Source organism: Malurus melanocephalus, unplaced genomic scaffold (genome assembly GCF_030028575.1).
Source record: "Malurus melanocephalus ecotype Western Australia unplaced genomic scaffold, MMel_1.1 scaffold_23, whole genome shotgun sequence".
Classification (NCBI taxonomy): domain Eukaryota; kingdom Metazoa; phylum Chordata; class Aves; order Passeriformes; family Maluridae; genus Malurus; species Malurus melanocephalus.
This window is the reverse complement of record NW_026623255.1, coordinates 1,455,817-1,479,801: the sequence shown is the minus strand read 5'-3', so window position 1 is coordinate 1,479,801 and position 23,985 is coordinate 1,455,817. Positions and strand designations below refer to the sequence as shown.

At 34.1% G+C, this 23,985-nt stretch overlaps 1 protein-coding gene across 1 annotated transcript in view; it reads left to right on the top strand.

Moving 5' to 3' along the window:
* Window positions 1-120: 120 nt before the first annotated feature.
* AK9 (adenylate kinase 9) overlaps window positions 121-23,985 on the top strand; it is a 53,963-nt gene continuing 30,098 nt past the window's right edge. Inside the window, exons 1-16 of the mRNA XM_057390166.1 lie at window positions 121-247; window positions 2,589-2,652; window positions 4,930-4,982; window positions 5,067-5,163; window positions 6,697-6,809; window positions 8,472-8,639; window positions 9,342-9,467; window positions 11,571-11,645; window positions 13,086-13,184; window positions 15,070-15,209; window positions 15,293-15,473; window positions 15,896-16,037; window positions 17,950-18,059; window positions 18,718-18,874; window positions 20,689-20,776; window positions 21,186-21,247. Of these exons, the coding sequence (XP_057246149.1) occupies window positions 131-247; window positions 2,589-2,652; window positions 4,930-4,982; window positions 5,067-5,163; window positions 6,697-6,809; window positions 8,472-8,639; window positions 9,342-9,467; window positions 11,571-11,645; window positions 13,086-13,184; window positions 15,070-15,209; window positions 15,293-15,473; window positions 15,896-16,037; window positions 17,950-18,059; window positions 18,718-18,874; window positions 20,689-20,776; window positions 21,186-21,247 (1,792 nt within the window). The 5' untranslated portion in view covers window positions 121-130. The remainder of the gene's footprint in view (window positions 248-2,588; window positions 2,653-4,929; window positions 4,983-5,066; window positions 5,164-6,696; window positions 6,810-8,471; window positions 8,640-9,341; window positions 9,468-11,570; window positions 11,646-13,085; window positions 13,185-15,069; window positions 15,210-15,292; window positions 15,474-15,895; window positions 16,038-17,949; window positions 18,060-18,717; window positions 18,875-20,688; window positions 20,777-21,185; window positions 21,248-23,985) is intronic.

Here is a 23,985-nt window from a genome sequence, read left to right as displayed (position 1 = left end):
TTTTTTTTTTTTTTTTTTTTTTTACAAATCCATTCACCTTGTAATTCAGTTCCATTTTAAGGACATTTTACACAGGTAACTACTGTACTTTATAACAAGCCCTTTTTTCCCTTCCAGTTTTGGAAAACCAATGGCTTTGCAAAAGGAAAAGCAAGCTCAGCCCTTTACAGACATCTTTGATGAAGATGAAGCTGAAAGATCCTTTCTGTTGTCCAAGCCTGCATGCTTAGTTGTCATGGGAAAGCCAGTAAGATGTCTGATAGAAGTTTTTTCTTCAGATATTCTTCTAAAAAATTTACTTTTCCTGTCAAAACATTAGTTTAACAATGCTACCAAGAGGATCAAATACCTACTTTTCTACCTTTGCCACTCTTCAAATGCTGCAGAGGATGGTAAAGATTCTGGTCTCATTTAATGGGACCAATTCTTGCTTTGAGTGACCAGTCGATTGCAATTAAAAATGTCATTACTGTACTTAGAAATTATATATTGCCTCAAAACATTTCTTCTCTTTTCATGCTGACAGCTGGATTGTTTTTATTTTTATGGTGGTTTAACCCCAGCCAGCAACCAAACTCCACACTGTCCCCTCGCCCTTGTGGCATGGGACAGAGAATCAGAAGGGTAAAAGCGATAAAACTTGACAAAAGCCATGCTCATGAGYAGAGCAAAGCAAGGAATTCATTCACCACTTCTTATGGGCAGGCAGATGTTCAGCCATCCCCAGRAAAGCAGGTCTCCGTCACGCGTAATGTTGATTTGGGAAGACAAGCACTTATCACTCCCAAAGCACATCCCATTCTTTCTTCTTCCACTGCTTTACACGCTGAGCATGATGCCAAAYGCTCTGGAATATTTGTGTCAGTCAGGGTTCAGCTGGCCCAGCTGTGTTCTCTCCCAACTTCCCATGCACCCTCACTCTCAGTATGGTAARCAGGCAAGGCCTTAGCWYTGTGTAWGCCCTGATCAGCAGTAACAGAAACATCTCAATACTATCAACAGGTTTTTTTGAACACAAATTCAAAACACAGCCCCACACTAGCTACTGTGAGGAAAATTGACTCTACCCCAGCCAAAATCAGAACAATGCTATTAAAATATTTCAATTTTTAATGACAGATTAAAGATATAAATTGGTGTAAAATAACCTGATGTATTGACTTACATACATGCAATGAGATATTACATATCTTAATATTAAAACTATGACTCAGTTCTATACTATATATTTGAAAACATTCAGAATCCACCAAGGTGTCCTGATAAAAGGATTTGTATTACATTTTAACTATAATTCAAGGAMTCTCTTAAATAATTTGTGGCCTACTTAACTTAGAAAAATTTGATGTTTTGTAATCTTAARCTTCTCAGATTTCTTTTTCTTTTCCCCAAATATGGTTTTGCATTAGTGCCTCAGTTTGCTGAAGGGAGTTCTTTTTTTTTGGTGCAAGTTTGCCTTATAACTCATGATGGTTATATGCACTTGTAAGAGAGCACAGATTTCAATAGAAGACTACAGTGAACTAGCTCATCTAGTTTTAAATGAACATCARATTTTTTACCTTACGTGAAAAAGGTAACTTTACATTTATAGCACAAACCACTGTGAAATGCTGATTGAAGGGCAGTACAAACAATTTCTCATATTGTCACCCATTACCTTCAGTAGATGCTTGACATTAATATAGTAAAGGGTTGAAATTGTACAGGCCTTACCAGGAAAGCAGGGAATTAAATTGTSTATTTTTATGATAATATCTTTTACATATATGGCTGATGTGCAGAGCGCCCATCCTATTTACGATGTATTTTTTAAATTGAAAACATAGTGTCATTAAAGCAGAGCCAAATACATGTATTTTCATCACACCTGTAAGACGTAAGGAATGAGTAAGCTGGAGTGTTTGTTGATATGATCTTAACTAAAAATRTAATTTATTTGTGGGGCTTTGTTATTTTTAATCAAAAAATTTATCAAGGAAAACAAGCTGTCAAAACAGGTCTTTTTATATGSTCTTCTAAAAATGGGCATAATCTAAAGGTGGAAGATGATGAGTTTTGCAAAATCCCATTCAGATAGTCATACTCGTAGAGGTCTCATAACTCCTGGTTATGAGTTCCTCTGTATTTATGTAAATGATAAAGATTTGTAGACTAACAAGGGCAGCTTTTAAGCATTTGTTGTCTTAGTCAAAMAATATTATCCGTATGTATCCTATTCAGAAAGGGTTGAGTAAGTTTGCATTATAATTTGCTTTGAGGCTGAAGATAATAAATGTTACTCCTAAGGAGTTTCTCGTAGGAATTTGTGGTCAAATTATAGCTGAGTTTTACATGGAATTGCTCAGAAACAAACTCAGTATAATTATTTTGGAGATAATTAGCTACAGAGACGGTAGCAATATATTATAGGCAATATAAAGTAGAGGATGGTATTAAAAGGTATGTTTTGTGTTTTCCCAACGCATAAATCAGAGGCACCAGTCCCAATGGTAGATTTTTATTGTTTTTATCATATTCTTTATTGTGTTACATGTTTGGTTTTGTTCGGTCTGTTTTTCTTTTAAAAGTGTATTTTTCATTTTAAGGGTTCTGGAAAGAAAACGTTAGCTAGGAAACTAGCACAGAGATGGAATTGCATTTTCATAGAAGGTAAACATATGTTATATTTGTAACATTGCATTGGCTTCACAATAACTTTTGGTTTGGAATACCCTCACTGTTCCCTGTAATTCAGAGGGCATGTTTCTGATTCCAGCAAAGACTTCTGATAAGAACCAAGTAACATTTTACCAGAAACAAAATTGCTGATAGTGCCCTTTTAGTTATCAAAAGGCTTAAAAAATGCGGGTTTTTTTCATTGTAATCAAATTCTATTCCAAATCCTGTAAGGTGATTCATGTGAACCTTCATGTTCACACAGAGGCAATTCATTCGATTCCAGAGACCATGAAAAAAAAGAGGGTCTTTCTGTTTGTGCAGTGTCCAATACAAGGGGATGTACTCCAGGAAAGAGTTATTTATCAAATGAAGTATCTTTATCTTCTTTTGAAGATTAGAAATTTTAACACGGTAAAATTCAATTTTGACTTAGGTATAGATCAAATTCTTAATTCATGGTATTGTATAACAAAAAAAAATTAATACCTGGTCCAAAAAATTGATCTGACCAAAATCAGAAGGGGCCTTAGGAATGTACTTAAGCCAGTCCACTCTGTTTGAATGTATTTAARCCAGTGCTGACAAATGTTCATCAAATTTACTTTAAAAAATTTTTAGGCATTTTATCTCTGTAACAGTCTTTGCTATTAGAAAGTTTTTCTTAGTGAGYGATCTAAGTTTCAGTTACTGCATTTTTAAGCCTTATTTCTAGTAGACTCAGGGAATTATTTATTCTTTTCTTATTTTGTTCACAGTATTTCTTCTAATCTTCTTTTGGCTAGTGTACCCACACGTGTACACGCTCATTTTTCAAACAGTAAACCTATTTTATTTTCTACTTCAAAAAAGAAAGAAACAAAGAAAATCAACTTACATAAACGTTAATAATTTATTCAGAAAGGACTTCCAGAGGTGATTGAGTCCAACCTTCCTCTCAGAGCAAGGTCAGCTAGAGTAGGTTGCTCAGTTGTCTGGAATATCTGCAAGGATGGAAACTCCACCTCCTTCAGAGAAACACTTTGCAATATTTGKCTATTTTCTTGATCAAAAATTGCTTCCTAATTACCCCATTGAAATTTCTCATGTTCCTATTTGTGTCTGTTGCCTCCTGTCCTAACTGCACTTCTGTGATGACCATGGTTCTGTCTTTGTGACCTCCTAGTAAGTAGTTTTAGACAGCAGTAAGAGCTGTCTGGTTTTCTCCAGGGTGAAYAAGGCCAGTTCTTTTGGCCTCTTCTAGTTTGTTTGACTTTTCTGATGGTTTTGGTGTCCTCCATTGAACTTGCTCCAGTGTATCAATACCTGTCCTCTGCTGTGTTAAAAATAAATCAAGATAGAATATTATTAAATAGGAAAGATGTTTGTTCACAGTCTTTTTAATTTGACATAATACTTTCTATTAATTTATCCAGTTAATAGGTCAATACTCAAGAATAAAACAGGACCCAGGTGCACACAGATTGGTGATGTGCAGTTGTCTGTATTGTTTATTAGTACATTCTCTGTCTTAGTTTGGGCCCGTGGCAAATACTGTTCTCCCAAATGTATTTGTAGTATGAAAGGTAGGATGTGTAGCAGTCATCATCCCTAGTAGGAACAATTCGAAAACAGMCATTGTATTTTGAGAAGAAAGATAATAGAGGTGTAGGCATGAGACACCTGGCTTTAGGACCTTTCCCTAGCCTAATTTATTAGTAATAGARCCTTTAGAGACATTCTTGAAAACTTCTGCTAAATGTCTGATTATTTAATTCATACAGAACTGTGAGAAACTTCCAGGGTCATTCTAGCATTATGTCACTGTCCACAGAGACATAAGGCGTTCTTTGAATGTGATGGTTGACACTKTTCTTAAAGTAGATGGTTTGTGTGTCTAAACAATTCTTCTAAATCTTGTTTTTTTAATTAAGAAAGTGATTGAGCTCAAATTCTTATCTCTGGATTACAAGATATTAATGCTGATTTAWTTTAAATCAATAGTTCAAATAATCCTGCAAAACTCCTGTTGTGCATTTTGTGTAGTATATACAGAGTTAAATTGTAGGGAGAAACACCTACCCAGACCTTGCCATAAAGCACCAGGTTCTGGATGAGCAAAATGTTATAATGGCCATAAATATAATGGCTGTCCATTCAAAAATAGTCTGGTTACTTGGAGCACACATACATCCTCCTATGTGTATAYGTATGTATGTATATACATGTACATGTCTGATTAGAAAATATATTAATTATTTTAATTTTCTTATGTTTGATATGCTTCCTTAGCTGCAGAAGTAATTCAGATGAATATTCAACAAGAAACAGAATATGGAGTTAAGGTAAAGGTCTAATCTTCTAATAATTTTCATCATATTGTTAACAAACACATACTATATAAGCCTTTGTTTTGCATTTTACCTTAGTGTCAAGAATTTCTTTATCGAGGTGAAAGTGTTCCTGAGGAACTGGTTACAGAAATGATTCTGCAAAAGATTGAGTCACCAGAAGTTGCTCATTTTGGTAAGTGTATTTATAGCCTATACTTCTTATAATGCACTAACTATAATTTTACATCCATTTTACATCCATTGGTGCTTAAATATAATATTAGCTTTTTCTTGTGCTCTTCAGGTTGTGTAATATCAATAAACTGGAAATGTGGTTAGGGATTAATTTACCAATATGAAAGATCAGAAATTGTCATACCAGTCCTATGTTGTGTTAATTTTGAGAAAATAATTTCCCCATAATTTAATTGTTGATATGACTCTTATTAGACAATATTATCAGTTTAGAAGAATTTTAGGATTTAAAATACAGATACTGTATTCTTCAATACTTGTATAACAAAAACGTAACAAAAACCCATCAGCAAAAATATTTTAAAAGTTTCAAGTATTGAAAAAGAAGGAAAACATTATTGAAAATGCAAAGTATTATGGCTTTTTCTTCCTCTTAAAGCATTATTTATTCCCTTTGCATTTTGTGACATGGTAAGACTGATGASAATAGTAATAGTAGTGGCTATAATTCTTCTATTCGGGGAAAGATTATGTTAATTGAGGATGTCGAGACAAGTGCTGCAGATCTTTCTACTTGTCTGAACTTGCTTTCCTGAAGAGAAAACCAATGTACTGCTAAGAGGAAAGGAAGTAAAAGGATTTTTTTTTTTAGTTTCTTTCTCTTGTTCTGACTTTTATTTTAAATTTCCATTATAGGGGAGAGGCAGGATTTTGTTCCTTCTCTAGTCCAAGACTCAAAAGTTTTGCAAATACCCAGCCTTATCCAGTGGAAATAGGCTGTTAATGCAGTATTAAAGAGAGAGAAATCAGAAAGAAAAAAGAGGGTGGCCTCAAAAAAATTCTGGAAGAGGTAGCAGCAGAAGTGCCAGTCTCTTAATCCATATTTTAGGACTTCAGTGAAGGCATGAAGAGGCATCTGTGTTATTGGAGCTCCCCTTCTTGAGTCAGTCTGATGATATGTGTATTACAGAGGAGCACAGAGGTCCTGGAGACTGTAAACATGACTGTGGAGTTCAGTAAAGTTTGGTTCTTGTAGCCAAGACRCTTTCTGCATTACAAATGCCCCAAAGCAGCAAGGAATAGAATAACCAGCATCCTCACTATTTTTACTAACAGCTAGAACTCATCTCCAAAACCACTTAAATGTTGTATAAAAAGCCTAAACTCCTAGTTTAAAGGCTTTAAATCATAGAGTGGCTACTTTTTGCAGTGCCTTTTATAAAGTGCTCTGGTGCCAAAAATGGTCACTGAAAGCTTGTGACTTGTGACTACGATGTCTGAGCTGGGCAGCTGGAGTAAGGTCTTGGTGTCTACATGTTTTTAAATGAGTTAAATGTTGAAAGTACTCTATAAAGCTGAGAACATTTTTTTTGTCTGTGTTTCATCTGAAGCAGAAAAAGGTGCCTTTTTTCTTATCAGTGTTATGTCATGTGGTTTAAAATTGTACCACTACATATATTGTTTAGAGGAGATGAGTATAACTAACTCTGCAATTGACAAACCCTCTAAAGTATGTTCAACCTTTTGGCAGGTTATGTTCTCACTGGATTCCCTTCTCTCTCAGAGGAATACATGACTGTACCACAGCAAATAGAGAAAATAAAGAACCTAAAATTAAAACCGGATGTCTTGATTAACATTAAGGTAACATCATCTTCAGTAACTTCCCAGTATTTTTCCTAGTTGTTAGTAGATTCGTATCCTATGTATGCCAAATATAATATTTTCCTTTGTGAACTTGAGTATAGAATTTATTGAGGAATGATAAATTGTTCTCTTTTATATTGGAAGAGAATTTCACTTTCCATTATATGCATTGCTCAGAGAAAACAATGAACATGTCCTGAAACTTCAACAGCCAATGTCTGTTTGCACCTCTACCAAGTAGAAGATACAGGTTTTCAAGAAAAAAACAACTTTGAATTACATTATTATTGTGGGATTTGGGACACATGTACATCTGCCACTCATGTAATACAGGAAGATACTACTCACATGTGGAAGTTAGAGAGCAAATTGTTTTATTTTTTCAGTCACTAATTGTGAAACTGCTTCATTATTAATTCATCTTGTTTACAGATATCAATTTCTTAATGAGCAGTGATGTGATGTATCTGATATATCCAGAGAAACATAATTTGTTGTTAGTGTGGGATTTAGAGGACTTTCTCAATGTAACTTCAAAGAATGGACTTGCTATGTCTGTATTGGTAAAGACAACAAGGCAAGAGGGAGTCTTCAGATGTCAGYCCAGCTGTTTTGGCCAGACACTGCGAAGGTGTCTTGTTAGTCAGAATGCGGTGGTAGTGCCCAAATTGCCCATTGGGAAAGGCCCAAGGTCTGTGCCCTTTTCCAGATTGTGCCCGGCTATTCACTGGGGAGGATTCTGACTGGCCCACACCAAATTCTGCTGGACTCCATGCAGGCAAAATAACCACATATATAGTCATATTTCAGGCCCTTCCTCTGGCAATGTTTTACTTATAATCAGCTAGATTATTTTTGTCTTTTACTTTGAATGTGCAGAATGAGCTGGTGAGACAGCTATGAATAGTTGGCCTCTGGTGGTGTGCTCCACTCTCATTATGATTTTGATTCTAGTTGTCATATCTATGTGTTTTGTCASATGCTCAGGGTATGGACCTATTCTATCACTTTGCAAATTTAATTCTGTGTTTGTTTTAATCCCATCCTTTTAAGACTTAATTTGCTTGAACGTGCATAATGAAATTTTGTGAATGCCTACCTCAAACTTTTTTTCTGTGTTCTCAGAAAGATCCTAAATWATCAAAGAAACATATTTTTGTGCTSYTTTTCAGGYAGATTTGATTTTTTTAAAAAGTCAGTCTTTGTTTTAAGTAGTGAGCAATCTTACGTATTTGCTAGTAGTGAGCAATCCCRGTTGTTGAGAATATATGTTGTATAGTTTCATGTGCAACAATACAAATAGAAGAGTGACACTWACTACACTRGAAAGAAAAATTAAATYCTTGACTTCATRTAGTAAYATCATCTCCTCTGGGAAAAGRACTGAGACTAAATRYACATTAAAAATCCTTGCCCCRAAGTCAAAGAAATAACTTCGCCTTTGATTTCAGTGGATTGAAGCTGTTTTCACAGATATGTCAGAATTATAACTATTTTYGTTAGATCAAAAAGAAAGGAAGAAGGCAGATTCTAGATAMCTGCAGCAATAATGAAATACTGTTRATAGTAGACCAATTTAGAGAAATTTTGTGTCTCTAAGAAAACGATGTTATAGCACTACAATAAACACATGATTTCATTTTAATTTTTCCTTGCTAGTGTCCAGATTATGATTTATGCCAAAGAATATCAGGACAAAGGCAACATCCTGATTCAGGAGAGCTATATCAGAGGAGCCAGTGGGATCCTAAACCTATTGAGAAACGTAAGAGAGAAAATCAGGATGAAGAAGAGGAGGAAGAAGATGAASAGCARGAAGAAGAAGATGTAAATATTGCTAATTCCTGAAAGTGCAAAACATTGCAATGTACTTTAGACAAAACAGAACAAATTCTGGTCTTCTAAACTATCACCACACTATGTTATGGATTTATTTTGCTCAACTTTAATCTTAATCCTGTTTCTACCCTACTATAAGAGATGTGGGGTGATACCTAAACAGTAGGTTTAAATGACAGCAAATGTTGATCATTGTATAGCTTAACCTGGACTCAGTCTTTAACTCAAGAGTCACCGATCTGTCTGTCTTGCCATAAATTAAAAGCATGTATCAGGAAGAGAAGGGTGACTCTACATTGTTTCTTGATCTAGACAAATAAGAGTTCTTAATTTTTGTTTATTGTAGCACCTTTTACTAGTATTTAGGGGACATTCCCTTGTTTTCTGGTTTYGGTGTTACACAACTACAAATGGATTTTCTTTTTTTTTTCACATTAATATTCAAATTTCAGATATTAATTTTGAATTCAGGTCAAATTTTTATATTAGGGGACAAAGACTTAACAGTGCAAGTTCTAGGCACATTGCTCTCAATTCATAGAAAGTACACTTCATCAGATAGGATCCTGGTCAGCCATTAGTGGACTAATACTCCTTGCAATACTTTGCAAAGCTACTTTGTTTAAATTTGAGTAAAAACAAAAATTATTTTGATACATTATTTCTGTACATTGAAATTTTGTTTTGCAGACTCCAGGAGGTCAGCGTAAGAAATTAGAATATTTTCATGAAGTAGTGCATAGGCCTGAAGATTCTCTTGAAAATGCAGAGAAAAGAATTGGATTATACAAGGATATGCTGCTTCATCCTTTAGAAGTAAGAAAAAGTAAAGTGATATGATTATGGATAACAAAAGATTTTTAAAATAAATTGCACTGTTTTGATTATTTATTTTAGTTTGAGATTTATTGTATTGCGGTGGTCATGATACAACATATCCCCAAGTTCTGAAATTTATTCTGAAATCCATGATACAAAGTAGATGTTTTTTCTACTCTGGAGTCAAGATAAAGTAATCCACTGAGTTTTAAAAGTGAAACCATACCTGCCACCACAGATGCTGTCTAAATCTATTTTTTTTATTTTTCTATCTATCTAAATTTCAGAATGCAATCCCATAAGKAATCTGCATCCATTGTCTTCCACTCCAATAGATTCCCCTCCTCACCTGCTTCATTGTCTGCAGATATATACTCAGTAATTAGCCCATCAGTTTGTTTTATCACTTATTTAATTTTTKCAGCTGTGACATTTTCCTGCCCTGTTGTCTTCAGGAGCATGGTTTTACTGCATGTCTTCTTNCAGATCAGGTCCAAAGCAATAATTTATTATTTTCTTTTGTTCTTTTTCTTTTTTTTTTTAATCTTCTGATACAAACAACTGCAAAATCCTCTTGTTTGATGCCCACTTGACAATTAGTGTTTACACCTTTTGATTTCCCTATGGGTTAGTTAAACCTATGRATAAAATTGTGTAAAACTGGTGTAAGGTTCTTGCTAGAGTAACAATCCTCTTACTCCTGTGAAGGGGAAAAAAAGTGTTATCTTTAATCTTTACAATCCCACATAGATTTCTCATAAGCAAACTAATGGAAAGTTGTTTAGATTAAATTACTTTAGGATGTACACCAAACTTCAGCAGTTTCAACACATTCCACTGGTATGGAACCCCCAGTTGGCAGGGTTCACGTAGGATTCACTAGTGATGAATGTATTGGTGAAGGTGCTTGGTGGTCACTAAAACATTAAAAGAACATAGGGTTTTGCCATTGGCAAAATGATGAGATGATGAAATTGAAATTGAAACAAAAAGCTTATAAGGTGTGCAGTTTGCACTGATAGGGAGATAGGTAAAATGAACTTTGGAGGACATACTTTGATTTATTGATAAATTGTTGGGATTGAATTTTTGACCTGAAATAAATGTTAAATACTGCAGTGAGGAAGGAAACTAATGAAAAACTACAATATATGAAATTATTATCTAAACACTACCACATATGAAATAATTGTCTAAACCTGAGTACTTCAGACMATCTGCAATCTGTGGGGATTTAGCTAGTCAAAACTGAGTCAATAAATGAGATGCTGTTGTAAAAACTCGAATACTATGGATGTGCTAATAAGACTGTAAGACCATCATATATAAAAGAAATATAAAGTATTATCCTCTCTTTAGAAGAGTATTAGAAAGAATTGATTAGTTACTATCTCCAATTATTTCTAATTAGTATTATTTCTRCCACAGATAGGACAGATGATTTAATTTACAGAACAGAAGACAGACTAGATGATGAGATGACTCAGGATATGAGCTCTGACCATAAATGTAGTGAAGAAGTGGAACAGATTACCTGCCAAGTCACCTTCATTAGGCTTTTTTAGGCCTGAGGTTAGACCAGCATTTGTCAGGATTGGAGTGAGTGTTCTCAGACCTCAGAGAGAGTAATTAGCAACCTACGTGGGATGTTTGTTTTAGCCTGAGACCTTATTTGCTGGTCTGAAAATTTAAAATATGAATAAGAAAATAAGAAAAAATTACTGGCATTTCCAAGAAATGTATAAATTGATATTGTTATCATTTCCCAGGGATGAATGAAGGTAGTTAGACAATTAAAAGTTGAATTAATACACAGAATGTTATTGTATCTTGATATTTTTTAGCTCTCTTTGAGCTAAGACATCTAAGATACCTTCTGAACCTATTGTAAGCCCAGTTTTGGAATTATCTCTATATTTATCTGTCATCAAATAAAAGTTTTTCTCCAGAAGATTTTATAAGCCATTAGTACAATTACTTTTGATTTTTCTGAAGTCCCCAGGAGTCCAGACTTTGGTATGTATAGGAACAGAATGAGTTTCAATGTCATCATCTGCTTAGCTATACTCAGTTGACAAGTATGCCTTTGTTCTTAAATAGGAGTTATTGACTGAGCAGGATTGTCGATATCTTATTGAAGTGGATGGAAATCAGCAACCAGACGTTGTCTTTGAGGTAAGTAAACCATGCACCAGGTAAATTAATGTCCACTAGGAAATAATTACTCAATTCTGTGGATCATTTTCCTGTTGGAAAAATTTTCAGTTGTGTTTAAAACTCATTCATTTACATTAGAAAACATGATTTTTTAAATACTTGCCTTTCTTCCTCTGTTAATTGTAAGATTCATTGCTCTACCCCCATGCTTGCATATATGTCACATGAGAATATTCTCAGGCAGGCTGCAAACGTTTATGTTCTGATTTCAGTGCTTTTTCTGATGTGTATTAATGTAAAATATAATGAGAAATTAAAATATCTTCAGTTTGATGTATTTACGGAATTGGCTTATTTTATGCTTGTGTCTAAAATAATATATATATTATAAAATGGAATAGGATTTTTAATATTTTGATATTGTTCTGCAATATAATAGAAGCTCTTTGATTCTTGTGAGAATTCTGCTGAGTGCTTGTGTCCAGATTTTTAGCCTGTAACAWAGCAACTTGTTCTCCCTGTTAAAAAACCTACGGGGCTAAATTTTGATGATAAATAGTCTTACCCTCTGCCTCATAGCAAAAGTTGCTTCAAATCAGAACCTAGAGAATGGGGTTGAAAATTAAGTAGGAGATTGTATTTGRTAAGGTAAGAAGTGAACTTCTCCTGCATTTTCTCCCCTGTTGTTTGAAACAAATTGCATTATTATAATTCTGTAAGTTAATTATTTCAGTTTATGCTTAATTCTACTACCAAGAGTGGTCCTATGGGGAAAAAAAAACAAGTAACTTTTCAGCATTAGAACATACAATTTTCTCATTTATGATCTGTTTGTGAACATTAGAACACAAAATTTATAGTAAATGCAATCAAATTATGTTATGATTCCAACTGTTTTACCTACAAGTAAGGCAAAGACCTATTATAAAGCTAGCCCAAGCATGACAGAATTTGCTTTTTCATTTCAAGAACAATTGCTTTCAATCAAGATTACATTCAGGAAATACTTCAAATAAATGTAATACCATCTAATTCTCATTGGTAGGCACTTGGTTGAAATACCTTTTAAAATAAACTAGCCAAAGTTGTATTGCTTCTGAATGTGCATAATCTGATTTCCTGAAGAGATTTGCCTCTTTTTCTGATTTGAGCTTATCTGAATACTTGCACCGCCTTTGGGGAACATTCACAGCCTAATCCTTTAGAAGGCTTGGGATTCACTGCATAATAAGGATATGAAGGCTGTGATTTGGCATTTTGCACTGCCTGTACCTACCAAATAGCTTATTAAAACTCAGCTCAATAACTAGCATGAGTCTGAGCTAGAAACGGGGCCTTAGTGTATATGTAGCCATTATATAAATATTAAGTTACAATTTTACATATACTTTAAGGGCCCCCTTCAGATGGCAAAAGCAGCTTTGATTGGTACTAAATCAAGAATTCTTTTCTCTTCAGGCAGTYGTAGGCCGACTTCAGTCTATGGAAGTTCAAAATGCAGCTCCTATAACCAGRCTTCAAAGTGAACAAGATGACATGCTAGAAGGAAAGGAAGATGTAAGCATGCTTTTCTAAAGTGTAATAACTAGAAATTTTTTTTTTTCTGCTGTAAGCTTATATTGTAACAACTTTGTTTCACAGCAACCAGTTTATTTTACCATTCAGTAAGGGCATTTTTTAAGCCTTGACCTTTCAGAAATGAGAATTTAACATAACACTGGGGCTGAAATCCACTTAAAAAGTATGAAAATAAAAAAAAAAATCTGTCACTACTTAAAAAWAAGGTGATGATTTTGATAAAACTTTGAACAAAATGGTTGTTTTAGCAATAGAGGAAGAATTAATTCCTTCCAAGGAAATGAAGAAACTTTAGCCAAAGGATAACAGTCTCAGCAACTGATTCTTAACTCAGTCTACTCTTTTCCTGAATAAGAAACAACATGCTAATCCAAATCTGGCAATATTAGGCATTACTGAAATCACATTCATTCTATTTTCCTGTAATTAATTAGAAATGACACATTAGTGCTGATATTTGCTGAATCAGGGCGATTATGACTTGTGTCCTTTCCAAATAAGATTGAGAACTAGAAGTCTTTGCATGAATGTTGTCACCTATATTTAGTTGCGATCATCTTTCCTATTTCTTAAACAAAATATTGAATMTATGCATGGAACTGTAACAGGGAAACCCCACATTTTCAGAGAAATACCCCTCCCTTCACTTTTCTGTTTTCTCAGTTCTCAACAAATTTACAAGTGAAAGATTTTCTATGTCAAACRTCATCTGCACTTACTATTTAATTATTTTGTGTGTTGCTTTTAGTTTGTGTGTAAGCTTTTAGTAGCCACAGTATTCAGGGCAAAGAGTTCTGCATCTTAACTGAACATTACTTTGTAGAAATTTGCTTCCCTTGGTGTTGAACCTGCAGCCTTTTAGCTGTGTGTCCTCCAGTTTATATGCAGAAGACTAGTTCTGTTCTCTATATCTAYTCTCTAATAACTCATGATTTCAGACTTCTGCCCTGCTCTTATGTAGCTATACTGAAGAATCCCAGTCTATATAATTTTATTCCTTCTTACTTGACAATCTTTTTGTGGGATTGATCAGTTATATTACCTTTTTCTGGAACTTCTTCCATTTTACTGTGTTCTTTCTGAGTTTAAGGCAGTGGGAGGCAGATTGCAGTAAAGATGAGGGCAATATTTAAACAATTAAAACATAAACCCTTATTGTCTATTTTCTCTTTGCTCAGCATTCCTAATATTCAGGTTTGTATTCTGACTGCTCTTGTGCATTGACAAAATGGTTTCACAGAGGAATTATTTCTGACTAGTGACAGTCAGTGAAAAGTCAGAATTTTCTGTGTAAAACTGCTATTTTAATGCCTAGGTTTGTAGGTTCTGGAAGTTCTTCTGCAGTTYGTCACAGCCAGCACTTGTCTGTACTGTTCTGAATTTAGAGTCACCATGACTTTAGGATTCACTCACTATTCACATTCTGTAAAAAGGCTGTTAAATTTACTTATATCATAAGGTATTTCTGCATGCCTAAAATAGATATTCTGACATTGTTATTCCCTGACACAGATCATGGTGTCTTTTTTCATCCCTTTTAAAAGAAATCTTGACCATTTTCTTTTGTCTTCAATAAATGGCTCTTTTTAATTTCAAACTTCTGAAAATAATAAGTAAAGCCTACAGGAGCTATTTGAAGTACTACTTCTTTTAAATAATCCTCAAAAATGAAGTACTTTCTCTTTTGAATTATCTTATGGTTCTGAAATATATGATTTTTAAAAAATATTCTAAAAATGATGATGTGGTTTTCTTTTTAAGTTTGCTTATTTTCCATCRAAAGGTTTTTAGAAAGTCTATTAAAAAGTCATATGTAACTTCAAACAAAAATTACACTTGTTGCTATTGCTGTTTTAATAAACAGGATGAACTTTTCCGGGCTCTGTCATCTTGCAATCTGATAGCGCCCAGATATCGATGGCGCAGAAGCAGGTGGGGACAAGCGTGCCCTGTGGCTCTAAAGGAAGGGGACATTGTAATGGGAAGCCCAGAGTTTGCTGTCAGGTTAGTGAATTTGACACTCTTAATTTTTGTATCTATTTTATGAGATAACTGTCTATATCTCTTAGCTTCTCTTCTTTTGTAAGTTTTCTAGGTAAAATGTATGTACTGTCATCTCAAGAGGCATTGAAAAAATTTATGTTGAATCCACGGCCTTACCTCTTACCTCCAATGCCAGTTCCTCCTTGTAAAGTATTTGTGTTTGGTCCTCCATTATCTGGAAGAACAACTACTTGTAATGCAATTGCACAAAATTATAAAGGAAAGGTAGGTTCATAAATGTCTTTGGTACAAGGGCATCAGCTAAGGCTTGGGAATCAGTTAAGCWTATTTATGTGTTATTAACATTCACATTGCAAATGTAGGGATTACAGAGGAAACAAGGATTTTAGTGAAATTCATTTTTATAAAAGTAGCTCCAGATCAAAAATACTTTTATATACCCTCTTCTGTTCCAGTTGTCTTAGTATTAGAATATTATGAATAACTTTTGCATACAAGATAATTAAATATAAATGCAAGTTAAAAATAATGTCTTTTTCAGAAAACCYGAACCCTGCACTTGAATTATATGTCATTTTTTCTGCAATTTTGAGAGTTTTTTCAAAATAGTTTCATTTTATAGAAGTTGGATCAGATGCTATCTTTGTCTTTGGTGATATCTGTATTTTTTCAAATCATTTCACTAGGTTCTTGATATGGACCAACTCATTCAACAATATAAAGAGTCAAAAGAAGAAAACCCTGAGGAATTCCAAAAGCGTGCAGTAGAAAAGGCTATAGCAGCAGTGAAAAATAGATTGGAATTAGAAGAACAATTGGAAGAATCAGGTGAATAAACTGTTCCATGGTCTTTGAAACTGTCTTATTTGCTTTACATTATTTAATTGAAACAGCTTCCATGACGTCGACTTAGAAAAAGTTGCAGAAGTTTTCATTATTTCTGTGTATTAAATATTAATTCAAACAATATGGCAGTGAAGGGAATAGCTCAGTAAAACTTAGTATTTTTTACACACACATATATATACACAAATCCTTTGAATTTGAGGGCTATGTAAGAGAGTTTTCTGAACTCTGAGCTGAAAAAAGAAATTGGTTGTGACTGATACTGGTTGAAAACATTTTATTTTGATGACTCTCTGACAAGTTAAATCTCTGCAAAAATAAAATACTCCTTAAGAAAGCAGTTTCTCAGCTGGACTGATGTGAATCCACAATCTACAGATTTTTCACTTTGGAGCTGCTTTCCAAGTATGCTGTCACAGATGGCACATCCATAAGTTGCTCCAGCTCTGGTCACATTTAGACTTCTTAAGCCACCTAGATTTCTGCAGCTTGATGAATTCCATAAATATTTTGAAAAGGGGAAAACAATGTCTTTTAAACAAAATTTGTATTTTTTYCCCCCCAGAAAGGTTAATGCAGGCTTGTCAAAATGATTTCTTTTGAAATGAAAATGCTCTGTTGAGTAAGAATTGCCTTTTTACACTTACTTGGCTCTAGTCATGGGTCCAGTGGACAATCAGGCCATTTTGCCTTGCTCACCTCAGCAAGGAATCACCATGTTTGGCTTTCTCATGGGTAGATACATCTAACAAGAGGTCAGAATATTCCTCTAGTGCCACCAAACAAGTGCTGACAGTGATAAAAATATCATTGGCATTGCAGGAAGAATAATGGTAAGCTGTGACACCAAAATTAGAACAGTTAAACCCTGTCACATTCCAGACTCCTGGCTTTTGAGGACAGGGATTGAGATCCTATTAGGATTAATGAGAAATTAATCCTAATTAATAACTTTGGAGAGCTCAGGCAATTTTATTGCAAAACTGAAGCACAAACATAGGTTTATTTTCCCTTACAAATCTTTTTATAGCATAAAATATTGTTTCAGAATTTTTTAATCAATAATGAGATATTTGAGTTTGGGCTGCATTGAGTTTTTTTGCATAATGGAAATTATTAAGATGCTGTGCCTTTTTCAGGGACATTGTAACTTCAAAAAAATAACCTCATAAAATTATACATTTGTGCATTTTAAAAGTATCAATACAATCATTGCAAAATCCTGACATAATTACAGAAAATAAATATGACCTTTTTTYCAAATTGTACTCATAGTAGATACTGTAGTTGGCTAAAACAGTTCTTCACCAGATTTTATCAAATTAACATGTCAATTGTGAGTGATCCTTAAAAAACTTTTAAATAATTATAGTTGTGCCAGCAATTAATAAAAAATGTGGGTCCAATGTGAATATTCTGTACATCTAGGGAATGCAGGCTTCTTGATTGTTTAAAGTGCACTTTCTTGATCTAACATTTGTATTGATTTTAAAATTAATGTGGTCCACCTTTTGATTAGGAATCAAAGAGAAATCAAATCAAAGGAAATTCTTGAGTGCTGCAAGTGCCTGATTCTTCTACTACAGAAATGTCATTCTCTTCATATTGAAACATATGATACTTAACTTAGAGGTAGAAAATGCTATACAGTTAAAAAGGTTGAGTTTTTAATAATAGGAGATCATAGAACTTAGGTTTATGAAACACTCTCTAGATTTGCATTCAGAACCTGGTGTTCATTTCTTTCTCAGTGCAATTGTGTGGTATTGCTTTAAATGACTGCTGTGCTTGAGTAATGATTTAATGCTTTATTTGATTTCKGATTTCCAATTGAAATAATTTCTAATTTCGTTGTGAAGTGCTTTTAAAAAAATTATATTGTTACAAATACCAGAGGTAACTGCTGACGATCCAGAAGTTCAGGCCATAGTAGAAGAAGCCATGAAAAGTGATGTTACGTCACCTCAAATACATGCTGAAATACTGGAGGATGCTATTGCAGAGGTAAGATTACAAGTAGTGTGTGGCAAACACTTTTTTCCTAAGAGCAACTTAACAGTTTATACATTATCCATATATGTTCTTAATTTTCCTGTTTGATCTGTTTAGTTTATATTACATAGCCTTAAAGCTTGCATAGGATTGAGGAGAGACTGAAGAAGGTCATAAAAGGCATATCTGTTGAGGACTATATGTGTGTATATTCACACACACATACAGAAATTATGTATGTCTTGAAAATTACCTGAGCTACAAATCGTTAAAGGCTGGGAGAATTATCTGAGGGGTAATTGTATGCTTTATTCTTATGTTCTTTGTCACTATTAAAGTCCAGATATAAGAGTTTGAAAAGAGTTTGTTTATGAAAGTTTATTCTCAGATCTTAAATTTAAATTTGTCCAATGGTGTATAGCTATCGAAACTGAAGTCTAWATTCTTTATAGGCAAGCTTAAAAAATCACTGTCATATTAGGCTCTCTTTGTTACAAGTGTTTTTAATTTCATTCAGCCATGTAAAGTTAAAAATGTCATTTTACTGACCAGAAATTACAATAAGGAAAAATCATAACTTTTAGAAAATCATTTTGTATTGTGCAATCTTTTTAGTACAGCTGACAGACTTAAATCTTTTCTATATTCCTGAACCTGACATTTTTAACAGCTTATGAAGACAAACAAAGACAGGTTTCCTGGTGCTTCAGAAAAAGGAGGGTGGGTAGTGGATAACTACCCTCTGTCAGCAGATCACTGGGCAGCTTTATCAGAGAAAGAACTTCTACCTGATACTGTTGTCTGTCTGAAGAATACAGTGAATGATGGTTAGTAAATGCACCCTAATGCATCTTCATGTTTTCTTTTTTTTTACCCTGTTGATATCTGTATATTATGAGAAAAACTAGTTGATACGTATCATTTATAAAGCTTCAGGGGTCTAAAAAAGGAATCAACGAGATTTCTTACAATGTGGAGTAAGGGAATTACACAGAATTGAAAATGGGAATGCTTTGCTATAGCAGTAAAACAAATTCCTCCTATTTATAATCAAATTTCAAATTTTCCTATTTACAACCAGTGGTAAATACCAGTTTTTAGTTTCAGATTTTTGCATTCTTTGGCTGGCTAGCAACCACCTTGCAATGTAGTCAAATTTCTCTGCCTTGGTTTTCCAATTTGCAAAATCACATTACAGGTCTGAAATTTCTCAGCTTGAGAGAAAAGGCAGGGGGTGAAATACCTGTATGCAGGTGCGGCCTGTTCTCCATTCTGCGATCAAAAAAATTAGTAACTTCTTACCCAGATTAATACCACAGTTTAGTATCCATGAATTCAGAGTAAGGGGTTTTTACTTTATTCTTTCAAGCTGGAAGGAAGGTTGGCGCCAGCCATGAATAAGTGAACAGATTCATATGCTGTTAAAAGTTTGCCTGTCAAACCATGTCTTCATGTCTTATATCTGCTTGAATCATACCACACCACAAGTTTAATTGTCCTTTGGCAATGTTTGATCATTACCTGTTCAACAACGTCCATTCAAAATAGGCGTGATAGGTCTATTTAATATGTAGTTTAAGAAAGCTCAGTAGATGCCCAACATTGGAATCAGTCCAGAGAAATTTTCGAATTCTTGTCCTTAAATATGAAAATCAGCATGAGAGAATCAAGGTTACACAGTTTACTCAGAGCAGATTTCTTATTTCATTAGTAACTTCTTTTTTTCTCTTTCTTTCCTGAAGGGAAGAATTTGGGAATTCACAGCAGAGGCTTTCAAGTTAAGGCCTCTCTAGAGCCTTGCAAATATGGTGCTTCCTTCCTGCAATATACACCTCTGCCATTTCCACTGGTTCTCAAAACCTAGCTCTCCATTGCTTGCTCTAATCTGAACAATCTATTTTATACTCTTGGTAGCATAAAAATTGCCTAAAAAAATGTAGCTTTTTGCTTATGGATACCTTCCCTTGAATTTAGCTATTTTGTTTCACTTCATTATTTTTATTTGCACAATTGTGTTGACTRTTTGATTCCTACCCATTTCTGTCATTCAAATAATCATATAGTTGTGGAATTTACATTTTCACCGCATTTTAGTCATTACTTTGTAAGCTGTTCCCTGACCTAATCTAAACCATCATTAAGTCCACTGATGAAAAAGGGTTTCAGCCACACAGCCTCATATCATAAATCTGTTTGCCCAAGTAAATATGTCAGGAGAATTCCTAGAAGGAACAGCATATGCCTCATTTCTGTCAGCTGTAGTGGTGGAGATGTGTACGTYGTTTATATCTTTATTTGAATGTTTTTCATTTGCTTCTTCATAGCATTCTTGGTACACTTGCAAATAAAATAAATGTCAGAGTAACACATGATATATGAAATTATAAATCCTTTCAATTCTCCCTTTATAACCTTCAGAACATTCCAATATCCCAGATTTAGTTTATTAAATGCATGAAATTGAAAAAAAAAGCTTTAAAACTGTAGAAATTAACAGTATAGTAACATTTCAATTGTATATATGCTTTTTGTTCACTTTTAAAAAAGTTGTCTGTAATTTATTAAATAGTGTTTGGAACCCAATAAGTTTAGTTTTATACAGATGCAATAAAGTCATTACTGTTATGTGATTGTACTGCAGGAGCGTGTATACTACGCAGAGCATAYTTAGCAGAGAGAAATGAAAGACCAACAGATGAAGCATTAGAAAACAAAGAAGATGAAGCAGGGTAAAATATTCCAGATGTCAGAATATATAAATTGAGCACAAGAAAATGCTAGCCTCAACTTGTGTTAAAGGTGTCAGTATRTTTATTAACACAAATTAACTAAAGCAGTACACTAAGACTGGTTATGATGTATGGGAAATAATGCAATATGTGTTATCTTTGAGGAATATTTCATTTATATTAGTGTATGTGGTGGCAGAAAAATCTCTTTTTAAATGCATTTTCATTAGCCTTTCATTAGTTCAACCTTTTAATGCAGTGAGACAATAACGGTTTAGATACTAACATATATATGATTTTTATTTTTTACAACCCAAATTATATTTCCTCATCTTTACATTTAATATATCTGCAACTTGTTTCAGTAATATTTATAAAGGTCTTAAGACAAATAAACTTTTATTTACAGAGAAGAAATGGAAGAACCACTGATGCCAGAGGAAGATCAGTCTCTAGGTGCTGCTGAACAAGGTGAAAGCGTGTGTCATTTGACTTCTATTTATCTAATTATGTGTTTCAATCATTTAGTGTTTTGGGTTTTTATGGAGACTTTCCAGTTTTGATTTCCTTTTTACATTCAGCATCTAGAAAAATTACTTTTTCTTACTATCTTCACTGATTCAGGCCCATTTCTGTGTGTCATTCTTCATTTCTGTGTGTCATTCCTCRTGGATGTTACAGAATAGAGATTGTTTTCATTAAATCAGCCAGCACTGTTGCAGTTTTCAATAAATCCAAAGGACAGGACTCTATCTCCCCTAGTAATTTTCCTAAGTGATTATTAACTGTCTTGAAACTACTCATCAAAAAATCTGTGTGTCTTCGGAAATTACAAAATATGGTTAGAACTTAGTCAATAGTTAATGAGAAAATGACAAAACTGCCTGATTCTCTGTTCTTCCTCTAAGAAGTTCAGCTTGTAGTGATTAAAAGGGAATAGAAATCAGTTCAGGAATGGCTCTCTTAACATTCATTAAGAATTTSTCAGCCTGATAGCAATATACATTATGAATTGCTGAATCCAGAAGCCCAGTAGAGGTGAGGCTGCTGCAGTTCCATATCCACAGGACCATGCAATGAGTCTGAGCATATATTGCCTTTTCCACTTTCATCCTCTTCTTACTCTGTTATCCATGCTTGTTCCTCTCCAGTCCACTTTGATCCTTCCTTCTCCTTCCCTTTGATCCTTCTCAGAAAAGCCTCCTAATATTATAAATCTCCCACAATCCCAAACTGCTTTTCCTTAGGCATTCCCTACTGAATCTCATGCCCTGTAGGCAGTAATCCATCTTAGCCAGAGAGAGCTTCTCCGTGTGACCCATCTCAATATATTTCATACCCAGACAAGGCCTTCATCATCATCTTCTAATGGCCTGGAGGGATGTCAAGTCAAGATTCTATTTTTCTGATTAAGTTTCTGGGGTTCACCCATCTGTCATTGTTCCTCCCCCAGTTTGTGCTTATGGAAATCAGTCTTCAACAACATAATTTAATATCATATAAAAAAACCCAGAATTCTGTGTATTGCATGGGGTTTCCTCTCTYTTGACAATATTAATAAAACATTTCGGGTAATGACTTTCTTACTTCACTGCTTTCTATATTAACAGAACCACATATTTTTTTGTTTCCTGTAAAGATCCTACTGTTATAKCAGAATTGTGTTATACTTAGTTTCCAGCAGAGAAAATATAATTGCCCTGGGCAGAAGTGAATAATCTGTGAKGAGTAAGATTTTGGCAGCAGGCCASCTGTCACAAATGGGCTGGATTTTTGCACCTCAGAGAATTCTGTCAGTTGGATTGAGCTTTAGAATTAGATCCTGTAAATTTCAACGGTTTCAACCTCAATAGTTGAAAAAGTTGCAGGATTTTACTCCCCTTTTAKCCTTCTTTAATCACTGTCTACTTTCTTAGAAGAATGTTTCTGTCTGATTTGGATCTGCTGTCAAGATGAATTATCATGCACAAGTATTTATCCCTGTGTTATGAATTAGGCTGGGGACTTTTGAGTATTTTCTTTCTCTGCTGTGCAGTCTCAAGATTTCCCATTYATAGCCTAAGGTATCATGCAAGGCCTAGAGATGAAACTTAAAATGGAAATGCATGAATTCTCACTTTTTTTTTTTCTCATCAAGGGCCTGGATTGCCACTTACTGTCTTTCTTTTAAACACAGCACACTGATTTTTGTACAAAAATACTATGGCCAAGCTTCAGTTCTGCATTGCCAGTATGTCTCACACACATTTTCTTTCATTACCTAGTGTGGCATTTATTTTCCATCTATATAACAAGGCCTAAGTTTTAAAGGTAGTGTAAGATAGACTGAATAAGACAACATGCTTTTAATTTTAATGAGGTAACATTTCACCTACTCTGTGAAAAAATGCTCAAGCTTTCTAGGGTTCTTTAATTGCATGTAAGCATTTTTTAAAATCCACACTATAACTTTTTATAGTTTCTAATAAAAACACAGCCCTTCTCTAAAGTGAATGAATCCTACAGTATTAAATATAAATGTTTATACAAAGATACTCTGTCATCCATGTCTCAAACAACAAAGTTCATCTTAGTTTTGAATATCTAACTGATTTTGATCTGAGTACATCAAGACAAAATTTATTAATGCTAGAAGTAATGATGTCATGTACACAGTTGTGCTCCTAACGCATTTTAAGTCCTTGTTCAAAGAAAGTCATGTTTCCCTATGCCTACATTTTATATCAATAATCAAACAGTGACTCACCAAGACACTTCAGTCATGCTGCCCTCAGCCTGACATCATAATTTATTTCACATGTAGTGCACATATTCCACACACTGACTGCAGCTTTTCTCCCATGTAACATATCTTTGCAATATAAATGAATATTCAGAGTTCACATGATCACAGTTTGGTGGTGGTTTATAATATGTAACAGTTATAAATAATGTAAAAATGATAACTCAGAAGAATTCTCCAGAGCCCAAATCATRCTCTTTTGGTTTTTCATACATGGTATCCTATGGGAATGGCTCAAAGCTGCACCAGGAGAGGTTTAAAATGGACATTAGGAAGTTTCTTTACTGARAAGGTGGTCAAACACTGGAACAGGATTCCTAGAGAGATGATTGATGCCCTGAGCTTGTCAGCATTTAAGAAGCATTTAGGAAATGCCATTAATAACATGCTTTAACTTTTGGTCAGCCCTGAATTTCTCAGATACTTG